General features: G+C 36.6%; 1 protein-coding gene across 1 annotated transcript in view; it reads left to right on the top strand.

Moving 5' to 3' along the window:
• Positions 1 to 26,392, top strand: part of LRP1B (LDL receptor related protein 1B) — a 2,136,850-nt gene that overhangs the window by 1,584,150 nt on the left and 526,308 nt on the right. The window contains exons 38-41 of the mRNA XM_062186250.1: positions 19,914 to 20,040; positions 20,174 to 20,325; positions 20,621 to 20,745; positions 23,930 to 24,301. Of these exons, the coding sequence (XP_062042234.1) occupies positions 19,914 to 20,040; positions 20,174 to 20,325; positions 20,621 to 20,745; positions 23,930 to 24,301 (776 nt within the window). The remainder of the gene's footprint in view (positions 1 to 19,913; positions 20,041 to 20,173; positions 20,326 to 20,620; positions 20,746 to 23,929; positions 24,302 to 26,392) is intronic.

Raw genomic sequence — 26,392 nt, 5'->3', positions numbered from 1 at the left:
TCTAAGGAGAGAGAGAGAGAGAGAGAGAGAGAGAGAGGAAGAGGACAGAGAGAGGGAGAATGACTGAACTCTCCTACTTTTTTGGCAAATGACCATAATGGCTGGAACATGGCTGAGGCCAAAGCTTGGAGCCAGCAGCTAAATCTAGGTCCCCCCAAATTTGTGTCAGGGACCAGATCTTTTGGACCATCACTGCTGCCTCCCAGGGACTGTTTTAGCAGCAAGCTGCCTTCAGGGACTTGTGTCAAGAAACAAACCCAGGTACTTTGATGTGAGATACATACATCTTAACTGCTAGATTAAAGGTCCGCTCCTGAGGATTTTTTTATACCAAAATAAACTTTTAATTCCAATTTTTTTTCCACAAATTTTTGAATTTGCCTTGTATCCTGGGTGTCTAAACTAACTGTTTCTAGTTCTAGGTTGCTCTTTAGGAGATAGATTTTTTTTTTTTTTTTGCAGATTTTTTTTTTTAACTTTTATTTAATGAATATAAATTTCCAGTGTACAGCTTATGGATTACAATAGCTTCCCGCCCCCCATAACTTCCCTCCCACCCGCAACCCTCCCCTCTCCCGCTCCCTCTCCCCTTCCATTTGCATCAAGATTCATTTTCAATTCTCCTTATATACAGAAGATCAATTTAGTATAAAGATTTCAACAGTTTGCACCCACATAGAAACACAAAGTGAAACATACTGTTTGAGTACTAGTTATAGCATTAAATCACAATGTACAGCACATTAAGGACAGAGATCCCACATGAGGAGCAAGTGCACAGTGGCTCCTGTTGTTGACCCAACAAATTGACACTCTAGTTTATGGCGCCAGTAACCATCCTAGGCTGTCGTCATGAGTTGCCAAGGCTATGGAAGCCTTCCAAGTTTGCCGACTCTGATCATATTTAGACAAGGTCATAAAAGACAGAGTGAGGATAGTAACCAATGATCCTAAGAGTGGCATTTACCAGGTTTGAACAATTATACAGCATTAAGTGGGGAAGAGGACCATCAGTACACACATGTTGGGAGTAGAGTCATTGGTGGTAGAGTAGAGGTTATGATTACAAAGGAATGAGGCCCAAGTGCACTAGACAGGGCCTAGAACAAAGGACAGAGTCATTATTAGAGGAGCTAAGAAAGGTGCTATCTAAGCTACAATTAAGTTTTCTGATTGAGAGGCAAATAGAACCTGATAGAAGGGGCTTGATAATAATCTGTTGGGCTTTAGGCCTTGTAAGTTAAGAGGCCCAGACCTATCTATCTCTTCACATGGGGTATATCCTAAGGGAGGTGTGAACCTCCTAGGGGAAGGCACTCTGTTGACTTTCATTACTTGGCTGGCCTGGGAGGAGAGCTGGCCAGGTAAAGGCAGGGGGCATCTCTAACAAGAAATTTACAGTTCTGCCTGCAATGTTGCTGACCCTACTTGACCATCCCCTCAGCTGCAGTGGTCACTTTGGAAGTTGGGCTGAGTGAAGGGCTTTTCAGCTTAGAGCCAATAAGATCTGTGGCTCTGACCTGGGCATCCTTCGACTCCAGGGCAGGTCCATTTCCAGTGATCCAACTCTTGGCAGAGCTGCCAGGGCTCTTCACAAGCTGACTTCTGCTGAAGCCCAGGCTTACCACATTGAAAGCCACTGCAGTGGACTGGCCTGTTGGTTCTCCTTGAGGGCAGATCACTGTACAGATCAGCCAGTAATAGGCCTGCCACCCATTGCTTCTGATGCCTAGCTTTCTTTTCCTCCTGGTTTGTGTTAAAGCAGACCAGAGGATGCAAGTCAAGGGAGTGCCCTTGTCCCATCTCTAATCTTCGGTGGCCTGAACTACAAGTCTATAGTCACAGGCATGTTCTGTAGTAGTTTTTCTAAGGTAGACAATGCCCATGAGGAAAATTATATTCTCACTTTAAAACTTTCTTTCCCTTTGGTCTGAAAGGGAGGTTTTTTCTACTTACTATATACTTTGCTGATGGCGAAGTGAATCTAGCTATGAGATTATTATTTGAGTTCTTATTTTGGCTATGCTATTGCAGAAAAATGTTAGCCATCTCTTTTATAAGGTCTAAAGATTAAATTGTGCATCCTACAGATTCCTTCATAATAGAATTAGTTTCCTACCTTGAAGAGAATAGAGAAATGAAGTTTTCAAAGAGACATAATGAAGCTAAAGAAAACCAACTGGCACTATTCTGATCTCATTTTATCTAAATGTTAAGGGCTCTGCAATGTATATAACTAGACATGACCTCACTCCTAAACCCTACATTTTTAAATTATTTTTCATATTGAACATTTTCATTTAGAAACCTGTACAGATTGCATTTTTCATGGTGATTGCAATGTTTGGTGTTTCATAGGCATTTTTTAAATAAGGTGACATTAAAATTTACCAGAATTCAGATTGAACCCTTTTTCCACACCCTTGAATCTGACCAAACCTGAGATATTAGTGCATCTGATGTGATGTAACTTTTGGCAGATCATTAAAATAAATAAAACATCAATTTGATTATCTTGGAATGGTCCAAGAAACCAAACCAGTTATTCTTCTGTGAGGAAGCCAAGCAGCCCTACAAAGAAGACACATGTGGTTACTCCAACCAAATTTCGTAGCTAAAGGCCTAGCAGACAGCCAGTACAAGTTGCCAAGCATGATGAACAAACAGGTAAACCTTGAAACGATGCCCATCCCTAACTCTATTTTTAAAATATTTATAACAGGTGAACAAATTTCATGTATTTTATTTATAGAGATTAAGGAGCATATTAATACATCCCAGCCTAGTCTCCCTCCTGAACACACTCCCACCCTCCCTCCACCTTCTTTTCTCATTCTTATAATTTTTACAATGACATACTTTTGGTTTATTTTATAACCATGAGCTTAACTCTCCATTAAGTAAAAACTTCAACAAATCAAGAAGAAAAAGAAAAAAAATCACTATTCCTTTTAGGAATAGTGTCATTATATTGATCCTGTGTATAGTTTTTTGTTTCAATTTTGTTTATTCTCTAATTTTAACTATTTATTTCTTCCTACCATTTTGGTGTTTAGATTGTTGTTGGTTTTCTAGGTCCTTGATGTGTATTTGTAGCTAATTTATTGGTGACCTTCCAATGTATTGATGTAGAATTTTTTTTCCTTTTTTTTTTTGATGTAGGAATTAATTGATATATACGTCCCTCTTAACACTGCTTTTTCTGTATCCCGTAAGTTTTGATATGTTGTAATATTGTCTTCACTCATTCCAGGGAATTTTTTATTTCCCTTTTGATTTCTTTTATGGCTCACTATTCATTCAGGAGCATATTATTTGTGTGTTTTCATATTTTCTAGAGATTCTTCAGTTGTCAATTTCCAGTGTCATTCCGTAGTGGTTAGAAAAGATGCCTGTTTTGATTTCAGATTTTTTTTAATTTGCTGAGACTTGCTTTTTGCCTTGAGAATGTTCCTTAAACTGATTAGAAGAATGCTTATTCTGCAACTGTGTGATGAAGTGTTCTGTAGATATCATTTAGGTCCATTTGGTCATAGGGTCCTTTAGCTCTGTTGTTTCTTTGTTTATTTTCTTTCTAGTTGATCTGTCCATTAATGAAAATATGGTGTTGAAGTTCCCCATCCCTATTGTATTGGAGTCTATGCCTCCCTTTGATGCATGTACATTTGTTTTAAATAGCCAGGTTCCCTTACATTGGGTGAATATACATTTATTTTAGTCACATCTTTCTGTTGAATTGATCTCTTAATCATTACATAGTGCCCTTCTTTGTCACTTAACAGTTTTTGTGATAAAGTCTATTTTGTCTGATATTAGGATGGCTATGCCTAATAATTTTTGCTTTCTGTTAACACTGAGTATCTTTTTTCTATCATTTCACTTTCCATTGTGCATCTTTGTTGATTGTCTGTTGTTAAGGCTTTCCACTGTATTTCTTATTTGACATATTTAATTCTTCATTTCTAATATTTCAAGGTGATTTCTCTTCAATATGTATCTCACAGGAGTTTTTTTAATCCATGTCATGTATGGATTCCTTTAACTTAGGAATTTGCTTCTCATTGCTTTTTTAGTAACCCTGTGATCATTCTTTTGAATTCCTTTTCAGGCATTTCTTCAAATCTCTTCATCTTCACATTCTAATATTGAGGTGTTTTGGTGTCCCTTTGAGGGAGTAACATGTTCCTTGTTCATGTTTCTTGTGTTTCTATGTTTATTTTTAGGCATTTGTGGGAATACTTGTTGGTTTTCTCTTCTGATGGAATTTATATTTGAAATATGCCTCTGTGGCTTAGTGGAAAGTCTGTGCTCCTTCAATGAATATTCAGAGGCATGTTCTGGGAAGGTTGATGGCACTCTGTTCAGTCCTTGGGTATGGTATAAGAATCCAGGGTGACAACCATGTTGAGCATGGTAGATCTCCCCTGTTTACAGTAGGGGGGATGACATGATTATGTCTGCTTGTGTGATCACTACCTCACTGCCTCTCCGCCAAAGTGATGAATGCCCAGGGCTAGTACACAGTGGCTATATACACCACACACACATTCACAAGAACCACACAATGAGTCTCTGCCATCCTCAGTTTGAATACAGAACCCTCTGCAATGACCATCTCATGCACTCAGGGAATTCTGAGCCTCTGAAGCCAGACACAGTGATTGCTCAGAGACACAGCTACACTCCATGTCCTGTTGTGCAATCACAGAATTCCCGTAGTCATAGCATGCAAGGATCTCACAGTCACAGGGAGCAGGGATCCACTCTCAACTGAGGTGTTCCCAGAGCTAGCTGCCTGTTGGAGTTCCTCCTTGGCAGTTTGAGTTTAGGTGCCAGTGATATAGAGGGGAGGGGAGCACCAAACATACTTGAGTTGGTGCCCTGCACATAGCCAATCCTTCAGGCCAGATTCAAAGTCAGTGGGGATCTTGGATTATCCCTCATGTAAAATCTCCTAATCACACACTCTCACATAAAATCCCCTAGTCACACATGTGCAAGACACAACAGCTTGTACTAGCCTTTTAAGATGGTCTATCTTCCCTACTGTTTGCTAACTCTTATATCACTCCAACATTGTTGCCACTGTAGTTGATGTATAGAAGTGTCTTACCTCTCAAGCTCTGCTCAAATTAAAAATTCCTGAGCAAATAAATTGTTATTACTTTAAGCCTCTAAGTTTGTGGTAGTTTGTTATACAGCTATAGATAACTGGAACATGATCCTTTAGAATTACAGCCTTAGTATGACCCAAATTACACTGAATATTCGTTTATAATTATAACTTCTTCATAATTCATGATAATTCTATTCTGACAGTTGCTTAGCCAAATCATCTGCTATTTTATTTGGTGTCTTTTTCTTTCTCTCTCTCTTTCTTCAATATGTCAGGAAATCCTATTTCATTTGAATTCAAAATACATTCGTACTTTCCCTACCTTTCCTAATTTTCATTGTTACCACCAAAACCTTAGCCAAACTCATCTGTTGCCAGAATCGCTGAGCTGTGGGTTGGTATTTTCTACTCTTGTGCTCCATAGAATGATATTCCTTCTGAAATATAAGTAGCTTATATCATGTCATATTGCTCAAAACAGTAGAACCCTCTTACCTGTGTTTAAAGGCTTACATTAAACCTAGAGTGTTTTTTTAATTTAAACAGAAAAGGAAACAATTGCAATATCAAGCATATTACTCTCAAGCTGAGACATAGCAGAGTTGGGTTTTTCTAGATTCCAAATATTTGCTATTCTATATGTGTGTATGTACTATTTTGTTTTCTTTATTATAACTAAATACCTGAGACTGAGTAATGTGTAAAATAAGGAGGTTTATGTAGTTCATGGTTTTGGAAGCTGAAATCTAAAATCAGGAGGACCCAGTTGCTTGTTCTTGGTAAAGGCCTTCTGATAACACTGCAATACGGTGAATACCATCATGATGGAAGCACTTGTGAAAGGAAGAAGTCACAAGGCCAGACAGGAAGCAGGACAAAATGGAGAAATTATAGCCACTCACTCTCTCAATAACTTACTACACAAGACCAGCATTAATTACTTCCTAGGGTGAAGCTCGGATGACATGTTTACCTTCCACTAGGCCCCAGCTCTTAAGGATCCACCACCAAAGCTTGCTATACTTGGGACCAAGCTTCCAGCACCTGAGACTGTGGGCAACACAATCAAATCATCTCTAAACTACATGCATATATGTTTCGCCTGTAATAGGCATACATATATGGTGTTAAATATTATAGAACTTAATAAACAAAAATATAAAACATAGCAGAAATAATTTTAAGAGTTTCAATTTAAAATTATAACAATAAGTTAAAGATTAAAGATGTAAGTGAAAAATAGAACAAATAATAGGATAAAGTACTGGAAAAACATTAGGTATGGAGGTTTATAACAATGTCTTGAGTTGTAATGGATTTGTCATGTATGGTCTCTTCCCTACCCTGCAAGCTCATACACTTAGTCACTGCATATTAAGACTAAGGAAGGGGGTATAATGTTATATAAGTCCAAGATCGTAACTGAAAACTTGAAAATACAAATTTTCCTCTATATATGATGGTGTTCTAAAAATTCATTTAAATTATAGTTGATAATCATTAATATATAATTATAGATTTATATGTAAAATTAAATGAATTTCTTGATGGTGAATAATTTTCTAATCTCAGAATCAAATATAATTCAGTGTCACATGATTCCATAGATAAATGAGAAGGACATGTTTAGTTTTTTCCAATAAGAATTCCAACCCATCACATCTGCAAGAAGCCCAACACTGCATTTGTTTGTACAGAACCTCTTGGGCCTGGCCTATTATAGATTCAGCTTAACAAGCCTCTTGCTGCTTCTTGCAAGTCTGTCATTTTCTTTTTTCATTTGTTATTGCAACTCAGTATACATCTTCAATTTGATATTCCAGACCTTCTTTTCCTTAAGTATCTCTTATCTTTCCACATCCATCTTAGCATTTAACTATATCTACTTTTCTCTATGGTGTTGAAAGAATTGGGCAAGGGAACCTTCATGTCCTCCACTTTTTTAGTCCATTTAGTCAATGAATATTTGTTGAGTGCTACGTACTATGAACCAAAACATGTCATCATCCCTCCTTGACCTCCTCAGCCTCCAATTCAGTACATCTTGACAAAATACTAGTACGGATGAAAGGCACTGGTACACACTGTGAAGTATGATTACATGAATAAGATGGTATCTCTTTTCACAGTGAACATTCTGTTTAAACCACAGGTGTGATCAAGTATAAAATTTCAGGTAAAGAAATTGTCTCATTTTGTAAAGTAAGATTCACTTTCAAGCATGGAAAGACTAATGAATCTATTTCAAACATCACATCCAAATCTGATGTGGAAGGGAAAAATTTTCAAGTAGCTACTATAAAGTTACTTTGTGCTTAAAGAAAAACAGTGATAGCATATGACTAGAGAAGTATTAAAGGATAGTTTCAGCAATAGTAATGATTAGTACATGCCTTGTGGAGGAGACTTGAAAAAAAATGAGGTATCTGAGATGGAACAAGGCTATATTCTATAAAGAAAAATAGCATAATCCAAGAATTGGTAGTGGTAAAGCAAAGACCATTAACAAGACTACAGCTTAGGACACATATGTAGATGATGTGACTGGACAATAACTTGCAGCAATAAAATAGACATAAGGGTTCCTTACTTTTTAAAGAAATTGCTGTGCTGACACCATCTCGAGTTTATAAGTGAAATCAAATCAGCTCTGTCCTCTTTCTCCTAAGCCTTTTCTTTGGCCCCAAACAAACTGTTGTAAGGTAAGATCAGAAGTATGAGTTTATTGACATTGTAGAATTCCTAGTGATTGTAGTAATTCTCTTTCTTTTCCAATATACTTCCCATTTCAAGATAAAACAGCTCGGGCCAGTGCCATGGCTCACGAGGCTAATCCTCCACCTGTGGTGCCAGCACCCTGGGTTCTAGTCCCGCTCAGGGGCTCAGGGATTCTGTCCTGGTTGCTCCTCTTCCAGTCCAGCTCTCTGCTGTGGCCTGGGAGTACCGTGGAGAATGGCCCAGGGCCTTTGGCCCTGCACCCGCATGGGAGACCAGGAGGAAGCACCTGGCTCCTGGCTTTGGATTGGCGGAGCGCCATAGAGGCCACTTGGGGGGTGAGCCAACGGAAAAAGGAAGACCTTTGTCTCTCTCACTGTTTAACTCTGCCTGTCAAAAAAAAAAAAAAAAAAAGAGAGAGAGAGAGAGAGAGAGAGAGAAAACAGGTCACAATTTGACACAATTTGAGAAAGGGAAGATAATGTTAAAATGCATGTGAGATTTAAGATTGCATTTAGAAAGATTTAGTGTTTTCTCTTTGAAAATAAATCTTAATTAAGAATGGTATACTGTTCATTCAATGATAACTGACAGAGAATTTATTTTTTTTTCCTTAAAACAGCAGTGTGGAAAACACTCATTGAAGCATAGAGGAATCAGTAGTTGGAGAACTATAATGTCACTTCTTACATATTCCAACAGAGTTCAGATGCTAGAATAAACCATGATAAAAAGCGAGATCATCCAAGAAAGAGCATAGGGAAAGGATATCTATGGATAAACATGAAGAATGTTTCTGGTTAGGTGGAGAAGTGGTTGAGGGAGGGAGTAAGAAAAATGTGAACAGGGAGATTAATTGGTTTTGAGTCCTCAGAAAGTTGCTGCATAATGCTATAACTAGTACTGAAACAGTATTTTACACTTTGTGTTTCTGCGTGGGTGCAAACTGATGAAATCTTTACTTAATATATACTAAATAGATCTTCTGTATATAAAGATAATTGAAAATGAATCTTGATGTGAATGGAATGGGAGAGGGACTGGGAGATGGGAGGGAAATTATGGTGGGGGAAAGCCATTGTAATCCATAAACTGTACTTTGGAAATTTATATTTACTAAATAAAAGTTAAAAAAAAATTGCCAGCAAAAATAAAAAAAAGAAAGTTGCTGTATCATGGAAGAATAAAGAGAAGAGAATTTTAGGAAAAGTGTGTGCCACAAAGAGGTCAGAGAAGAGAAAAGTAGAGAACAAAACATGCAGATGATGATCAGATATTTCTTGTTATCAATTTGAGGAGGCTGCTATAGTCAGAAGTCAAATATAAAGGAAAAAGATGGTCAGGGAGTATAGCTTGCATGCATAGACTATATTGACATAAATTCAAGCCGTGAAGAAAAGAGATAAGTCTAGGGAGTAAGAAGAGAAGATAATATTGTATGGGAGAGTTTTCTTCATATGTGAATGAGGGGTCCTGCACATATTCATAGGGAAGAAGCTGGTGGGTAGGAAGAGGGTAAAAATTATAGCCAGGAGGAGACAAACTCCGGGCAGTATAGGTGACACTTCGACAAGGAAAAAGCAGCAAGATGAAATTGGAAAATATTAGAAAGCAGACAGACAAGATTTGTGCTTTACTTTAAGTGTTCTAGCAGCAAATCTTGTAGTGAAAATTCCCTTCAAGAAATGAAAGAGTGTTATGAGAAAGAAGAGCTTCAGCAAGTGTTCCATTTTGAGCAAACTCCAGGACTCTGAATGATTTTTTGGGGGAAATCTGGAGTTTAAATTTCACCTCAAATCAAGGGAACTTGGTTTTCAGGCTCTCAAAGTCATCCACTGGATAAGGGCCACCCTGTGGAATTATAACTTTCCCACAATTCTGGCTCTCAGCTTGTGAGAGGAGACAAAATTGGCGGTTGTAAGGGCTTACTTGTGAGTTAGGAGTCAATATGTGAGGCTTGGAAATTAGTAACAGAACCATGGGAAACGAGGAGCGGAGACTAGGATAAGTGTAGAGAGATAAAGTTCAACAGCTATAAAAGACAAAGACTGCCCTATAAAAGAGGATGATTTCAGAATCAGTAAAATTAGAAATAGACTATTTTCATTTGTCAATTAGGGTTAATACATGGTCTGTCTTATGCGAGGCAGACACAAAAAAGAGATATAGGTCCCTGGAACAATAAAAATGAGCAACTGTGAACTGAGATATTTACAGCATCATCAAAATGTGTCATAAAGTTCCTAAGTGTATTAGCCATAGAGGGGTGAACTAGGGAATGCATCAGTCAGTGGTAAAACAATTTAAAAAATTGGGTGGGTAATAGCAATAGAGTGATGATGTGATGGAATGAGAAAATGTTATGTGTCAATTCAGGTTGTGAATGAGTAAGTACACACAAAGAGAGAGGTTCTACTTTTTTCTTGCTTGAAATGTCTTGCTCACTTTTCTTTTGCATACTCTGGCATCTCTTGTCCAGATACCTCACATGCAATTACCATGCCCTTTAATTCTTTCATCTTTAACTTGTTCTTTTGATGAAGTCTTCCTTTCACTTTCAAGAGACCAGCGCATTACACTATTTGCTTTCTCCTTGATATTTTTTTGTTCCATTGTCTATCCACCACAAAATTCCTGCTTTCAGACCCAGAGATTTCTGGTTCTCTCTGGTCCACTCCATGCACTCTATTTGAGTCTCTCTTCCTATTTTTCCTTTCCCAAATCCTACCATTTCTTCTATCCAGATGTTTGTTAGATTTTCTATTTATCTTCATTTAATAGCTCAGCACTGCCTCAGGAAGAAGATCTCAGTAAATATTTTTTACTTCTTGGCCAGCGCCTCGGCTCACTAGGCTAATCCTCCGCCTGCGGCGCCAGTACCCCGGGGTTTTAGTCCTGGTCGGGGTGCCGGATTCTGTCCCAGTTGCTCCTCTTCCAGTCCAGCTCTCTGCTGTGCCCAGAAAGGCAGTGGAGGATGGCCCAAGTCCTTGGGCCCTGCACCCGCATGGGAGACCAGGAGTTAGCACCTGGCTCCTGGCTCCGAATCAGCGCGGCACACCGACAGCAGCGTGCTGGCCATAGCGGTCATTTGGGAGGGTGAACCAAAGGAAGGAAGACGGAAGACGGAAGACCTTTCTCCCTGTCTCTTTCTCTCACTGTCTAACTCTGCCTGTCAAAAAAAAAATTTTTTTTTTCACTTCTTAAGTTTGAGCCCTGCCCCCCAGCATGAAACAAAATTGACATTCTGGTTCACACCACAAGAATTCTTTGACATAGGAAGAAATATTTCAATATTATTTACCTTCACTTCTGAAAAGCATTCCTTAAATGTGAGTTAAGACTCATAGTTAACTATATTTTCATGTTTGTAGTTAAAAGCCAACGTGCCTATTTGAATTTAAACTTAATTGAGGAAATATTTCAGTGCTTGGGAAATATTTGTAGTAAATTTCCATATACTTATCTACATGTTTTTTGACTTGAGATCAGAGAAAAATCTTAAAGGTGAAGTCTGTGTAAAATTATCTGTACATTGATTTCCAAGCAATATTACATAGACATCTGTGTCAAAATTCATTCTACAGGAATACAGTATAGTATTTTAATATTCTCTTTGTACTTAAACATGGCAGGTGGTGTTGCCAAGGGAAAAGGTGAGCCATAATGGAGTAAATTAGCTGAATCCAAGTTATAAATGTTCTTTGAAAAGTGAACATAAAGCCTGTTTTTGAACAATGAAGACTTGAGCTCTTTTAAAATGTAGCCAAATTCAAATGCAAAGAACAAATCATGTAGGCATTTAGTTCAGCTTTGAAAATCATTTTCTTACCTCCTTTGACTTTTCTTAATAATTTTTTTTTTTTTTTGCTTAAGCATTGTTCCCTTTTAGGAAAAGTGAAATGTAACAGTTTTCTGTATGCTGAAACATAATTTTTTATCACCAACAAAAAAATTTTAGGAAATCACATTATGATGATGAAAAATGTAGTAAACTCCTGGTGGTATATTATCTCTAAGTGAAAAACTGGCTATCTCATGCCATAGTTCCTAAATGTGAATCCTGGCTTTGCTCTTGATTCTGACTTCCTTATAATGCACATTATGGGAGAAAGAAGGTCAAGGCTGAGGTGGTTGGGACCCTGCTACCAACACGGGAGACTTGGACTGAATTCCTGGGTCTCAGCTTCAACCTGCCCTTACTCTGCTACTTATGGACATTTTCAGAGTGAAGCAGCATTTTGAGAGTGAGCCAGAAGATTGCAATTCTCTTATCTCTCAAGTAATAAATAGATGAAACTTAATTTTGAAAAGCCAGCTGTAATGAATATCACCAACAAAATGTGTCTTTCAGAGCAAAGTGGTTCTACACTCTTTTTTAGCACAGTGCTCTCCTATCTGTGTTTGATTTCTTTTTATTTACAATTTTTTTAAGCAGTGGCAATACTTTTAGGACTTAAACAGTGAATCAATATTGTCATGTAATACTTTCTCAAAACAAATTACACATAAATAAAGAAAAAGAAAATGTAAAGAAATCCGCGTAGGAATAGAGAAAGCTGTACATTTGTTTTACACCTCATGGAGAGGAAGGATATCAATTCAGGTTCCAACTTTGATAATATTAAATGGTTTTGCTTGTGCCTTGAAAATGGAGATATAGACATGTGGTTTCTAAAGGATTCGGTTATTATGAATTTTAAATAATACCAGTGTATCTTCTAGGAAATTGCAAATTGCAAATAGTTTCTCCTCAAATGAAAAGCTCCTGGTCACATAAAGGCTAGCTGCAGTTGCATTTCATTCTCATTTTTCAGGTATAATCTTCTGGTGCTCTCCTTTAGAGAGGACACAGTGATGTTCTTGATTCTCATCTAGATGTAGTCAGCTGCCCAGACAAGGGGGCTAACTGATCTTCATTTTTAGGCTAGCAGGGAACATTTGGATGGCCTCAGGTTTTCTTTAGCTTGTTTGATGAGGCATCCAAGTCATCCTCACTTAGGGAAGGCAGAGGACAAAGAAGAAATGTCAAGCTTATTGTAAAAAAAAGAAAAAAAATGCAACTAAACTATAAGCTCCAGGAAATCAGTTTTGCAGCTAAAAATTCTTAAATTTAAGGAAAATAATTGATAAAATTTACTTACTTATCACTGCTATTCATATATCTGAAGTGTTAGTATCCCAATTAATACTGTGACCCTTTTGGAGATTTGGACATGTCACTCTTCTCTTTCTTCCCTATACTTCTTTATTATTCCCTCACCAAAATCAGAGTTCTGGTATCAATGCTAGTTTTGTTTCTCAAGGAAAAGTTCTTTGAATTTATTCAAAGACATATATATTAATTGCAATATATATTTTAGCTTAGATATACCTAATTGTGAAAGTGAATGTTTTCTTTGCAAGTGTAATTGCCCATGAGATTAATTCTGATAGCTGTGTAATGACATATGATAAAAATAATAAATTCTTAGAACCCAGTAAGTTCATGCTAGACCCTTGGGAATGCCAATGTTACCCAATGTGATCTTTTTTTCTGTCATTCTAATCCAGGAAATTGACTCAGGTATTCATTGTATCCTTTTCCTAACCAAAATTAAGAGACTGAATAAGACACTAGAGATCTTTGTGTGAAAGTTTTCCTGTAATTCCTCAAACTACTTTTGAAAGTCAATTTTTAAGCATTGTTTTTATTTATTTTTTATTTTATTTATTGACAAATAGTAATTGCATATATTTATGGGGTACAGTGTAGTATTTTGACACATACATGCATTTTAATGATCTTATATGAATAATTAGCATCCATCACTTCATATATTCAAGGTTTCTTTGTAGTGTGAACATTCAAGCATCTTTTTTCTAGCTATTTAGAAGAGCATAGTATGTTATTGTTAATTATTATTACCCTACTGTGCAATAGAACACCAAGAGGATTGTTTTTACAATAAGAAAAAGAAAATACTTTTTTAATTCAATAAAAGTAAACCTTTCTGAGGTTTGACTTATCTATCTATATTTTTTGAGGGAGTTAACTTTGGAGAAGAACTCAAGAATGGTGGATCTTTTGTGAGCACTTAGACATTACTGAAGCTTATGATACATAGATAATGTCTTCCACTTAATACATTAAAGCAAGGTAGATCTTTGTGATCAAATTTTACTATTAACTCTCATAATCCAACTCTTTGAGGAGAGAGGTTTTGCATGGGATGTAAGTGCACAGTGGCTCCTGTTTATTAAACGTTAACACTCTTATGTACAAGGTCAGTGATCACCTAAGGCTCTTGATGTGATCTACTTAGGCTATGGAAGCCTTTTGAATCCACAAACTCCTACAGGATTTGGACAAGGTCATAAACAAAGTGGAAGTTCTCTTCTCCCTTCAGAGGAAAGTACATCCTTCTTTGATGATCACTTCTTTCTGTTGGGGTCTCACCCACAGAAGTCCTTCATGCAGGACACTTGGCCACAGTGCTTTGACTTTCCATTCCTGACCCGCTCTAATGGGTTTTTCAGACAGACCAGAATGCCTTAAGGGCTGATTCTGAGGTAAGAGTTAAACATTATTTTTAAATTTTGATTCTGGCAAGTTCATGTAAGTAAGAAAATTTTCAGTTTAGTTTTAATAAATACTGTAATTTACTATCCTGGAAAAATTCAGTTATATAGCATAACACTTGATTTTTGACAATTTTGAAAATTTTTGGATTTGGGACACTATTTTTCAGTGTTAGATTTATCAAGAAGACACTCTAAAGTCAATTTTCTTGACCATATCATACAATCCAATACATACTTCATAACTGCAAAGTTTGGTCTCAAATGGAGACACAAAATCAATAGTAATTCCATTACTGCATCTTCACTTCCATGGGATATCAAAAGCGGGCAACAAAAGATTTCTATTGCTTAGAAGCATGTTTAGATATTAAGAATATATTCATTAAAGATATTTAGATAAATTATTATCTTAAATGATGCTTCTCACTGCTGTTTTACAAGCATAAAAAGTGCTCTTTCCTAACATTTGGTTTATAAATCCCAAAGGCCCTCAAGGTGCTAATTCTAAGATGCTCTGCTTTCACTCCAGGGAGTGATTTTAGCTTGTTTGTCAAAGGTTATTTGGTTTTAGATGAGAGAATTAATTTCTGGGGGTTCTTTCTATTCCATTGGTCCACATGTCTATTTTCCTACCCGTACCAGATTGTTTTGAATTTAACAGCCCTGTATGGTATAGAAGGACCATACCTCAACACAATCAAGGCATTATATGATGAAACCACAACTGGAATCATACTGAATGGAGAAAAGCTGGAAACATTTCCACTAAGATCTATAACCATACAAGGATGCCTACTCTCACCATTACTATTCAGTATAGTTCCTAAAGTTTTAGCCAGTCATTAAGCAAGAAAAATATATTAAATGGATATATTAAATATATTAAAGGGATAGAGAGTGGAAAGGAGGAAGTCAAATTACCCCTGTTTTCACATGACATGATCCTATACATAAGGAAGCCAAAAAGCTCCACTAAGAGACTACTGGAAGTCATAAGAGAGTTTGGTAAAGTTGTGGGATATAAAATCAATACACAAAAATCAATAGCTTTTGTATATACAGACAATGCCCTGTTGAGAAAGAGCTTTTAATATCAATTCCATTCACAATATATAAATTTATATTGTAATAAATTTATCTAAGGATGTAGAAGATATATACAATAAAAATTAGAAAGAACTAAACAGTACAAAAATAGAAAAATCTTCCATGTTTGTGGATAGGAAAAATTAATATAAAAATATCCATAATACCCAAGCCAATTTACAGACTCAGTGTAATCCAAATCAAAATACCTATGACATTCATCTCCAATCTAGAAAAAATGATCCTAAAATTCTTACGGAGTGGGTGGCATTGTGATGTAGTAGGTAAATACGCAGCCTACAATACTGGCATTTCATATAAGCATAGGTTGAAATCCCAGCTGCTCCACTTTCAATCCATATCCCTGCTAATGGCCTGGGAAAAGCAATGAAAGATGGCCCAGGTGCTTGGGCCCATCACCCACATGGGAGACCTCAATGAAGGACATGGGAGACCTCAATGAAGGTCCTGGCTCTTGGCTTTGGCCTCACCAAGCACTGACTATCATGGGCATCTGAGGAGTGACCAGCATATGGAAGAGGTCTCTGTCTCTCTGTCTCTCTCTCTTCCTCCATCCCTCTCCCTCTCTCTTTGTAACTCTGATTTTCAAAATAAGTCAATAAATACTTTTTAAAAATTCATATGGAAACACAAGAGACCCCAGATAGCAAAAGTAATCTTAAACAATAAAAACAAAACCAAAAACATCACAATGCTAGGTTTCAAGACATACCTCCTGTTTGCTTCCAGTTTCTTGCTACTGTGTACCCTGTGAGGCAGCAAGTAAAAACTCATGCACTTGGGTTCCTGCCACACTTATGGGAGACCTACACTCAGTCCTGTGCAATTGGTTCCAGCATGGATAGAACTTCTCTGTAGTGATCACTTGAACAGTGAACCTGCAGATAGAAAATCTCTCTCCCCCTTTGTATTTTAAGTAAATAAAGATTAATCATGGAAATAAAAATATGTAGAATAACTTTTAAGCATAATTGTGTTGACATGTCTACTGATGGAAGCCTCCTTTCATGAAAGTATTACAAATTTAAAATGACTAAGGTAGGACTATCTAGAACACGAGAGATGTGTTTCTCAGTAATAAGATCTTTTTCCTGTTTTCTTTTGTGTATGTAAGTACAGAAATTTCTTTTTGCCTTTCTTATAGCTGAGGAACAAATACATTTCACATAACAACCTGTTGCTGTGTTTTCTTTCTATTTGGTAAGTCAGCGCGCTTTAGAGGAAGCGGTGCTGACCTGGCTTAGTGAAGCCTGTGTGTGGTTCTTGGCTTGTCCCTTTATTGACCATGCGATTATGAAGTCTTAATTTGAAAGCTATGAGAATCAGGGCTAAATATGTTAAATGGCTTTTCTATATTACTCAAAATAATATTTTTGTTACTTATTTAGAACATTTGAAAGCAAGTTACTCTTAAGCAAAAGTTTGTGCACATTTCCTTCCATATTTGAACCTTTTAGCATGTCAAAAGTACATGATAAGAATGAGATTGAGTAAGTAAGCACATGTGCTTTCTAGTTTCCAAAGTGCTTTCTTCACTGTGAAACATTCCCTGACAGTTAAACATAGTTTGTCCTTAAAATGTTTAAATGTAGTCATAAATCTTATCTATTAGTTATTTAAAACAATATTTTAATCCTAAATGATTCTCTGTAGATCTTAGAAATATTGACATTGATATAATTATAGACTTTTGTGCTTTCTATAATATGATCTTACTAATAAAATATTAGCTGCATTTCTTGTTTCTATGTTTTCTCTAATTTACAGAGATTATCAATATGAATGAAATTATCTTCAGGGCTAATAAAATAGAAATTCTGGCCTTGCCTCTTTTCTGTCTGGTTATACAATTAATTTTATAAAGCATTTTTTGGAAAAAATATCAACTATTAAAACAATATGCATCAAGAGAATTCATTTCTATATAGCTTATATATCTTTTCTAATAGCACAATAATGACTCTCTTGAATATATATACAAGATATGACTGCAGGTCTTCAGTTTCTTTTTTTTTTTTTTAACTTTTATTTAATGAATATAAATTTCCAGTGTACAGCTTATGGATTACAATGGCTTCCCCCCCCCCCCATAACTTCCCTCCCACCCGCAACCCTCCCCTCTCCCGCTCCCTCTCCCCTTCCATTTGCATCAAGATTCATTTTCAATTCTCTTTATATACAGAAGATCAATTTAGTATAAAGATTTCAACAGTTTGCACCCACATAGAAACACAAAGTGAAACATACTGTTTGAGTACTAGTTATAGCATTAAATCAAAATGGACAGCACATTAAGGACAGAGATCCCACATGAGGAGCAAGTGCACAGTGGCTCCTGTGATTGACCCAACAAATTGACACTCTAGTTTATGGTGCCAGTAACCATCCTAGGCTGTCGTCATGAGTTGCCAAGGCTATGGAAGCCTTCCAAGTTCACCGACTCTGATCATATTTAGACAAGGTCATAAAAGACAGAGTGAGGATAGTAACCAATGATCCTAAGAGTGGCATTTACCAGGTTTGAACAATTATACAGCATTAAGTGGGGAAGAGGACCATCAGTACACACATGTTGGGAGTAGAGCCATTGGTGGTAGAGTAGAGGTTATGATTACAAAGGAATGAGGCCCAAGTGCACTAGACAGGGCCTAGAACAAAGGACAGAGTCATTATTAGAGGAGCTAAGAAAGGTGCTGTCTAAGCTACAATGAAGTTTTCTGATTGAGAGGCAAATAGAACCTGATAGAAGGGGCTTGATAATAATCTGGTGGGCTTCAGGCCTTGTAAATTCAGAGGCCCAGACCTATCTATCTCTTCACATGGGGTATATCCTAAGGGAGGTGTGAACCTCCTAGGGGAAGGCACTCTGTTGACTTTCATTACTTGGCTGGCCTGGGAGGAGAGCTGGCCAGGTAAAGGCAGGGGGCATCTCTAACAAGAAATTTACAGTTCTGCCTGCAATGTTGCTGACCCTACTTGACCATCCCCTCAGCTGCAGTGGTCACTTTGGAAGTTGGGCTGAGTGAAGGGCTTTTCAGCTTGGAGCCACTAAGATCTGTGGCTCTGACCTGGGCATCCTTCGACTCCAGGGCAGGTCCATTTCCAGTGATCCAACTCTTGGCAGAGCTGCCAGGGCTCTTCACAAGCTGACTTCTGCTGAAGCCCAGGCTTACCACATTGAAAGCCACTGCAGTGGACTGGCCTGTTGGGTCTCCTTGAGGGCAGATCATTGTACAGATCAGCCATTAATAGGCCTGCCACCCATTGCTTCTGATGCCGAGCTTTCTTTTCCTCCTGGTTTGTGTTAAAGCAGACCAGAGGATACAAGTCAAGGGAGTGCCCAGGTCTTCAGTTTCTATCTGTGCAGTTTCACTGTCTCTTGTGTGACTAGTCACTCATACATATGTATTCAAAGGCACACAGAAGTGCACAGCCATTTTAGCTTAAACAAATGAATATGTTTAATATATTTTTCTAATCTCTAGTCATTAGTACTACTGATATTTATATAAAAACTTCCATGGATATCACTTCAAATTAAAGAATGAATAATATTTAATAGCATGGATTTCTACTTAACATATAAATGTCACAATTATTGGATAAATGAGTGAATTAATACTTAAACTGTATATTCCATGTATTTTACTTTTTATTTTTTGACTTGATTTATTTTGGCATAACCCATATTTTCTTTTTATATTTTATTTTCTCCTACATTGCACTTTGCTTTATGAGATTACAAAAATAAAAATATCTGCTTTTGTATGAAACATGTTTTAAGATGGCTTCACATAATTTATATAATTTATAACAATTAACGTTCAGCAACCACAGTAAGAGAATTGAAAATTGTAATGCATTCATATGTACATTCATAGATCAATGTTTTTCTACCATTTTAATTTTTGAAATTTTCTAATTATCTATTCTTGTAGCTGTAATAGTGAATAAAATGAGAAAAGAGTCTAGTTCTAACTGAATTTACATTCTACCATGGGCAAAAATATTAATAATATATAACAATATAAAGAAATATCAGTATAAATTTTCACTCTAGTCCATGTAAAGAAACTTAGTATATGGTGCAATCACCTGGGAGGACACAGAATGCTTCTTGTAGGAAATGTGGGAGATATGCCAAATAGGAGCACAGTATGCAAAAAGGTTGGAGAGGAGCCTTTCATCAGGGAATAGAATGTACATAAGGTATTTTGGTAGGGTTTGAATCCATTCTCATGATTTCAATTGCTGGCTAAGCATTTTTCACAATGAAGATATTTGAATGCAAAAATAAATACATTTATAAATTAATTCCTGGTGTGTACTAATGTTCTGTTAGTGTCAGTGTTATTGCTGTTAATACTTTTTGTGTTTATCTGCATATTACTATAAACCAACAATTTAATTTCAGCTTCTTGTTCTGGACTGAATGGGGACAGATGCCCTGCATTGGAAAGGCTCGCTTAGATGGCTCAGAGAAGGTTGTCCTTGTAAGCATGGGGATAGCATGGCCAAATGGCATCTCCATTGACTATGAGGTCTGTTGGATTTCTTTTAAGTTTTCAAAATGAATTAACTGCCAACTTGCATTAGTCTACTTTTAGTGTTCCCTTATTTCCTAATAAAGCAATCAAAACCAGGTTGTAATATTACTTTTCAATCGATCTTTAGGAAAACAAATTGTACTGGTGTGATGCTCGCACAGACAAGATAGAAAGAATTGACCTTGAGACTGGAGGGAATCGTGAGATGGTGCTGTCAGGGAGCAATGTGGATATGTTTTCAGTGGCAGTCTTTGGGGCTTACATCTACTGGTCTGACAGGTAATTTATTTTTTCATAAATATTTGAGTATCAGACTGTCCTCTCCGTACCAGTCGCTTTACCCTTGTAGATTTAGTCATTCCTTAGCGAGGTCAAAGAAAGGATCTCACAAAGCTATGCAATTTCCACAGAAGAGGCAGTACTCTTGCTATTCCAGACTCAAAGTATTTCAATATCACAGACTATAATGGCTTTCTTTCCCTTCCTTTGGGTTACTCAGTATCTTTAACTTAAATGACGGTTTGTTTTTAAGTTGTTGAAGACTGCTGATCATGTATGTTCAACTTCTTGGCAGAGCACATGCTAATGGGTCTGTCAGAAGGGGCCACAAGAATGACGCCACAGAAATGGTAACCATGAGGACTGGGCTTGGAGTCAACCTGAAGGAGGTGAAAGTCTTTAATCGAGTAAGAGAGAAAGGTCAGCATTCTTAAAGGAATTTATAATAAGCAGTTGTTTGCACCTATATGTTCCACACATTCAGTAAACTTTGTATCCAAACTGTTCAAAAAATTGTACTGAACTTGGACAGCCTTTTTTCCTTGCCATATTTCAAATTATTTTAATAATGAGTGAACATAGCATTTACATTTTATTAAATATTATAAGCAACCTGGAGATGGTAGAAAGTATAGGGGAAGATATAGCTTTATATTGAGCAAATACCTCAATTATATCATTTATATAAGAGAGAGAAGCAACTGGGTATTTTGGTATCTAATGAGGATCCTGGAACTAATCATCTACAGAGACCAAGGGATGTTGGTTTTATCTTATTTTCCTCTCCTTCTTTTATTTTTAAACATTTGTCAAACCTAAGTAATGCATAAAATCTCATATAAGGGTAATTTAAAATTTTCTGAAAATGGAATTAAATGATACATTTAGTTTGGTGCAGAAAACTTTATATGTTAACCTTCTAATTTCCTATAAATGTCATATAAATATAATATCCATTAAAATGAATGCATATGGGCCAACATTATGGCACAGTAGGTTAAGACTCTGTTTGAGATGCCAACATTCCACATCTTATCACCAGTTTGAGTCCCAGCAGCTCATTTTCTTATCCAGCTCCCTACTAATGAACCTGGGAAAGCAGCAGAAGATGGCCCAAGTACTTGGGCCCCTGCAACCCATGTGGGAGACCTGATTTGAGGTCCAGGCTCCTGGCTTTGGCCTGGTCCAGACCTGGCTATTGTAGGAATTTGTGGAGTAAACTAACAGAAGGATCTCTCTTTCTCTCTCTCTCTCTCTCATCCTAGCAAGTATTGCTTTGCCTTTCAAATAAATAAATAAATAAGCAGATTAAAAAATAATTTATGATAGATCATACTTGTACATGATAGCACATGGAACAAGGGCATTTTACGTATTTCCATGTCTTTTATATAGGCTTGGACTAAGTAATACAGAAAAACACAATAAACATACTATTTGACAAAAAGACATGATTAACATCTGAAAAAATAGGCCAGTGCCGTGGCTTAACAGGCTAATCCTCCGCCTTGTGGCGCCAGCACACTGGGTTCTAGTCCTGGTTGGGGCGCCGGATTCTATCCCGGTGGCCCCTCTTCCAGGCCAGCTCTCTGCTATGGCCCGGGAAGGCAGTGGAGGATGGTCCAAGTCCTTGGGCCCAGCACCCGCATGGGAGACCAGGAGAAGCACTTGGCTCCTGGCTTCGGATCAGCGAGATGTGCCGTCCGCAGCAGCCATTGGAGGGTGAACCAACGGCAAAAAGGAAGACCTTTCTCTCTGTCTCTCTCTCTCTCACTATCCACTCTGCCTGTCAAAAAATTTAAAAAAATAAAAATAAAATAAAAAATAATCTGAAAAAATAAAAAGCAGCTGAAATTGTTATGTTGGTTTACCTGTTAAAATACCAATTAGTTCAGACTCTAAAAGATGATGCTTTTAGTATGAGATACTTCTTTTTTTTTTTTTTTTTGACAGGCAGAGTGGACAGTGAGAGAGAGACAGAGAGAAAGGTCTTCCTTTTGCCGTTGGTTCACCCTCCAATGGCCGCCGCGGTAGGCGCGCTGCGGCTGGTGCACCGCGCTGATCCGATGGCAGGAGCCAGGTGCTTCTCCTGGTCTCCCATGGGGTGCAGGGCCCAAGTACCTGGGCCATCCTCCACTGCACTCCCTGGCCACAGCAGAGAGCTGGCCTGGAAGAGGGGCAACCGGGCAGGATCGGTGCCCCGACTGGAACTAGAACCCGGTGTGCCGGCGCCGCAAGGCGGAGGGTTAGCCTAGCGAGCCGCGGCGCCGGCCCTGAGATACTTCTGAAGTCGTAATTTCCTTAATACATGTATTACGAAGCTGATATGATTTACAATCAGTGAAAGAAATTGTAATTCATTATAGGAAGACATAAATCTTTCAGAGACAATAATAGATCCAAACAGAACTTAACCCATAGGAAATTCTTTTTTTTTTCCTTTATACTAATTAATGAACCCTCTACCTAGTGTAGGGTTATTTTATGTATATAAAAATTAACTGAAAATTGATCTCTGTAAAAACTAAGAATGGGAAAGGAAGAGGGAGGAGGAAAAATGGTAGAAGTATGGGTAAGAGGGAGGTAGGAGAGAAAGAAGCATCATGTTCCCAAATCTGTGTATATTAAATACATGAAGTTGTATTCATTAAACAAAATAAAAAAAAGTCATCTTAAAAAAAAGGAATCCTCTCCCAAAAAAGACTTATTTTTAATTTATTTGAAAGCAGATTGATAGAAAAAGGAGAGACAGAGAAAAAGATATTTGATCTAGTGGTCCCCAAAAGGATGCAACAGCCAGATCTTAGCCAAGCTTATACCAGGAACTAAACACCTCATCCTGATCTCCCACAGGGTTGGAGGGGTCTTACTTGGGACATCATCTTCTTACTCCCAGCTGCATTAGCAGGAGCTGGGCTGGAAGCACAGTACTGGAACTCCTATCAGTGCTCTGATATTGGATGGCTGTTGTCACAAGCAGCTGCTTAACCTACTGTGCCACATTGCCAGTCCTGGATGAAAAATTCTTAAAAACATATTATATCTTCATTCAAACTTGTACTAAAATTTTATCCCCAATTGGTTTAGAGGCTATGCACATTGGGCCACAAATTTCTTTGTAAATTAAATACCTCAGAAACACAATGTTTAAAGCAGTCCTTGTTTTTTTGTGTGTGTGTTTTTTTTTTTTCCTCTTGTTTTTGAAATCATTTCCTATTTTGAGTGATTCAGGTACTTGTGCCAAAAATTGAAATATATAAAACCTATTGTAATATCTGTATCAAGTTACAAAGTATTTATATGTTTAATTGACTCACTAAGGGAAAATTTTAATGCTTTTATTTGAATAGTGAGGAAAGCAGAAGAAAATGAATTTTCAAGTAAGAAATTTAAGATTTTAAACCACTGTGATTTTAAAAAAAAATCAATACTTGATAGTGCTTTTTATTTATTGATGAGTCACTAAATTAAGAATAAAAATTAGAATATTCAGCAATTTATTTTTTATATGTCTATAAAGTAAAGCCTATTTTTTTTAAAAAAAAAGAAAAGCATAAACCTGTGTGTGTGTGTGTTTGTCTGTGTATGTGTATCTTTTCCTCAGGAACTAATGTTTGTGCCAAGGACAATGGTGGCTGCAAGCAACTCTGCCTTTATCGAGGACATTCTCGAAGAACTTGCGCTTGTGCCCATGGATATTTGGCGGAGGATGGAGTTACTTGCCTCAGGCATGAAGGCTATTTGCTATATTCAGGGAGAACAATATTAAAAAGTATACATCTTTCTGATGAAACAAATTTAAATTCTCCAATAAGACCATATGAGAATCCACATTATTTCAAGAATGTCATAGCTTTGGCTTTTGACTATAAGCAAAGAAGAAAAGGCACCAACCGAATCTTTTACAGCGATGCCCACTTTGGAAATATACAGCTTATTAAAGATAACTGGGAAGACAGACGAATAATTGTTGAAAGTAAGTACAATTTTATTTTAAGTAGTTTGGTGGAAATGAGTATCACTTGCATTACAACAGAAATGTGGTCAATGCATGTAGCAACTACATTTTCCTAGCATTTATACTCAGCAGTGCATGTGAATATGTCTTCAGACACCCCCAATCCAGATGTCAAAGTATCTGCCAACTGCTAGCATATACAGCATGCGTATTGTGATGTTAACTTATAATCATAGAAATTTTAATTTTCTTCATAATGTTTCTAAAAATAAGTGCATTAAAATTCATGGAAGATAATTTTTCAATATAAGCTATTTAATTGATTTTCTTCCAATGAATGAAATTGAATCTTTAAGATTATCTGGCTAATAATATTCAGTTAGTTGTATTTCTCAATAAAAGTCAAATTATTTTCTGTGTGTATGTATACATACACACAATTAATTGTAGTAGTATGATGAGAAAATGTTATTATAGAAGTAATCTAATATTTTTTAATGTTTACTAGGACATTCTTACTCGTTCTTAGCCTTCAGTGTGAATTACCCATATAATTCAGAGAAACTTCATTTTTTTTGTATTTTACAAAGATCATCTTCTTATTCCATATATACCATCTACTTGTATGTGATTTCCAAATAGTCTACACTTTTAAATTTCATATAATGAGTCAATCTTTTATTTCTTTGCTTTAAAAATGGGAAAATAATGTGTGCATTGATTATAAGTTCTTCAGGTGAATTCATTTCTCATTATTGTAGACATTAATAGTTAGCTGACGCCAAATTGACAGATGTCGTGTCTCCATATTTTCAGGATGTATGTGTATATTACTTTAATTATAAAAGTGCAATGGTATTAAATGCATTATTCACCTAAGTGCTTTCTTTTCACTTAAGAAATACATTGCAAAGTTTTCATTTGGATGCATAGACTCCATCTTATTTCTTTGGAAGCCTGTGCCTAATTCTATATCAAGGGCAAACTAACTTTTCTGATCATTTTAATTGTCTATAGGATCTCATAATTCTATATAATGTCAAAAATATATGAATATGTTTATTCACAGATTAAGTATGTATTTCTCTTTTGGCATAGAGTTTACAAGATGAATGATAATAAAGTAATGTTTATTTCTTATAGATGATCATATTTCTCTATAAAAAGACCAGATCAAATAACATTTACATGTACTGTTTATGAAGAGGCTTTTTCCCTTTCACTTTTTCTAATAATGATCTTGTCTATTTGAGTAGCTCATGAAAATCTAATATGTAAAAACTGTGGTCTTATATCAATGTGTATTTACACAATAACTAATAAAATCTGGCATCTAATCATGTTTATCCTTATGCAAAATAGGATTTTTAGGTCAAATTGTTATTGTTATCTTATGCTTGTCACTGTCCATTTTATTCTTTTAAACATTCAATATTCTTCACAATCCTCTTTGCTTATTCAAATTCTGCTCTGCCTTTCTAAATCAGTTCAACAAACTACTTTAGAAATATATTTTTTGTTTCTTTATTCTCTAGGTTACCATACCTGTTGATAAATTGTTGCCAATTTGTGTATTTCTGGCACATGCCATTTTGGCGTGTGTGTGTGTGTGAAAGTCATTCTTGCTGTACTGACCATGAAATTAATATATATTTGAGATTTATTAATCGGTTGCATGTGTCTCTATGAAAATGTACACTATAATACTCTTTGCTCCTCTGTTTCCCCAGACTAGAATAATTCAGAGGTGAAAATGCCCCTATTATAAGATATCATTAACTTATTTATCTTCTGTGCCTGAGGTATGACTACATAACCCTGTAGAAGCCATAGCTTAGGGAAGAAAACCCTAAGTAAACAAATACTGATTTAAAATTTAAAATAGATACACAAGATAGTACAGGTCTACAGAACAAAAATATACCTGGGAAAAAGCAGAGAATCTCAAGAAAGTTTTAAAAGAATGTTTTATACTGAGTTGCATGGAGTAAAGGTAAAGGGTTTACTTTTTCTTTGCCTCCACTTCTGCTCCCACTACCTGACCCACCCAACTAAGAATTCCTCTATCTCTCTATCTCTCCATCTCTCTATCTCTCTATCTCTCTATCT

Source organism: Lepus europaeus, chromosome 1 (assembly GCF_033115175.1).
Source record: "Lepus europaeus isolate LE1 chromosome 1, mLepTim1.pri, whole genome shotgun sequence".
NCBI lineage: Eukaryota > Metazoa > Chordata > Mammalia > Lagomorpha > Leporidae > Lepus > Lepus europaeus.
Note: the sequence above shows the minus strand (reverse complement) of the source record. Positions and strands in the feature narration are given on the sequence as shown.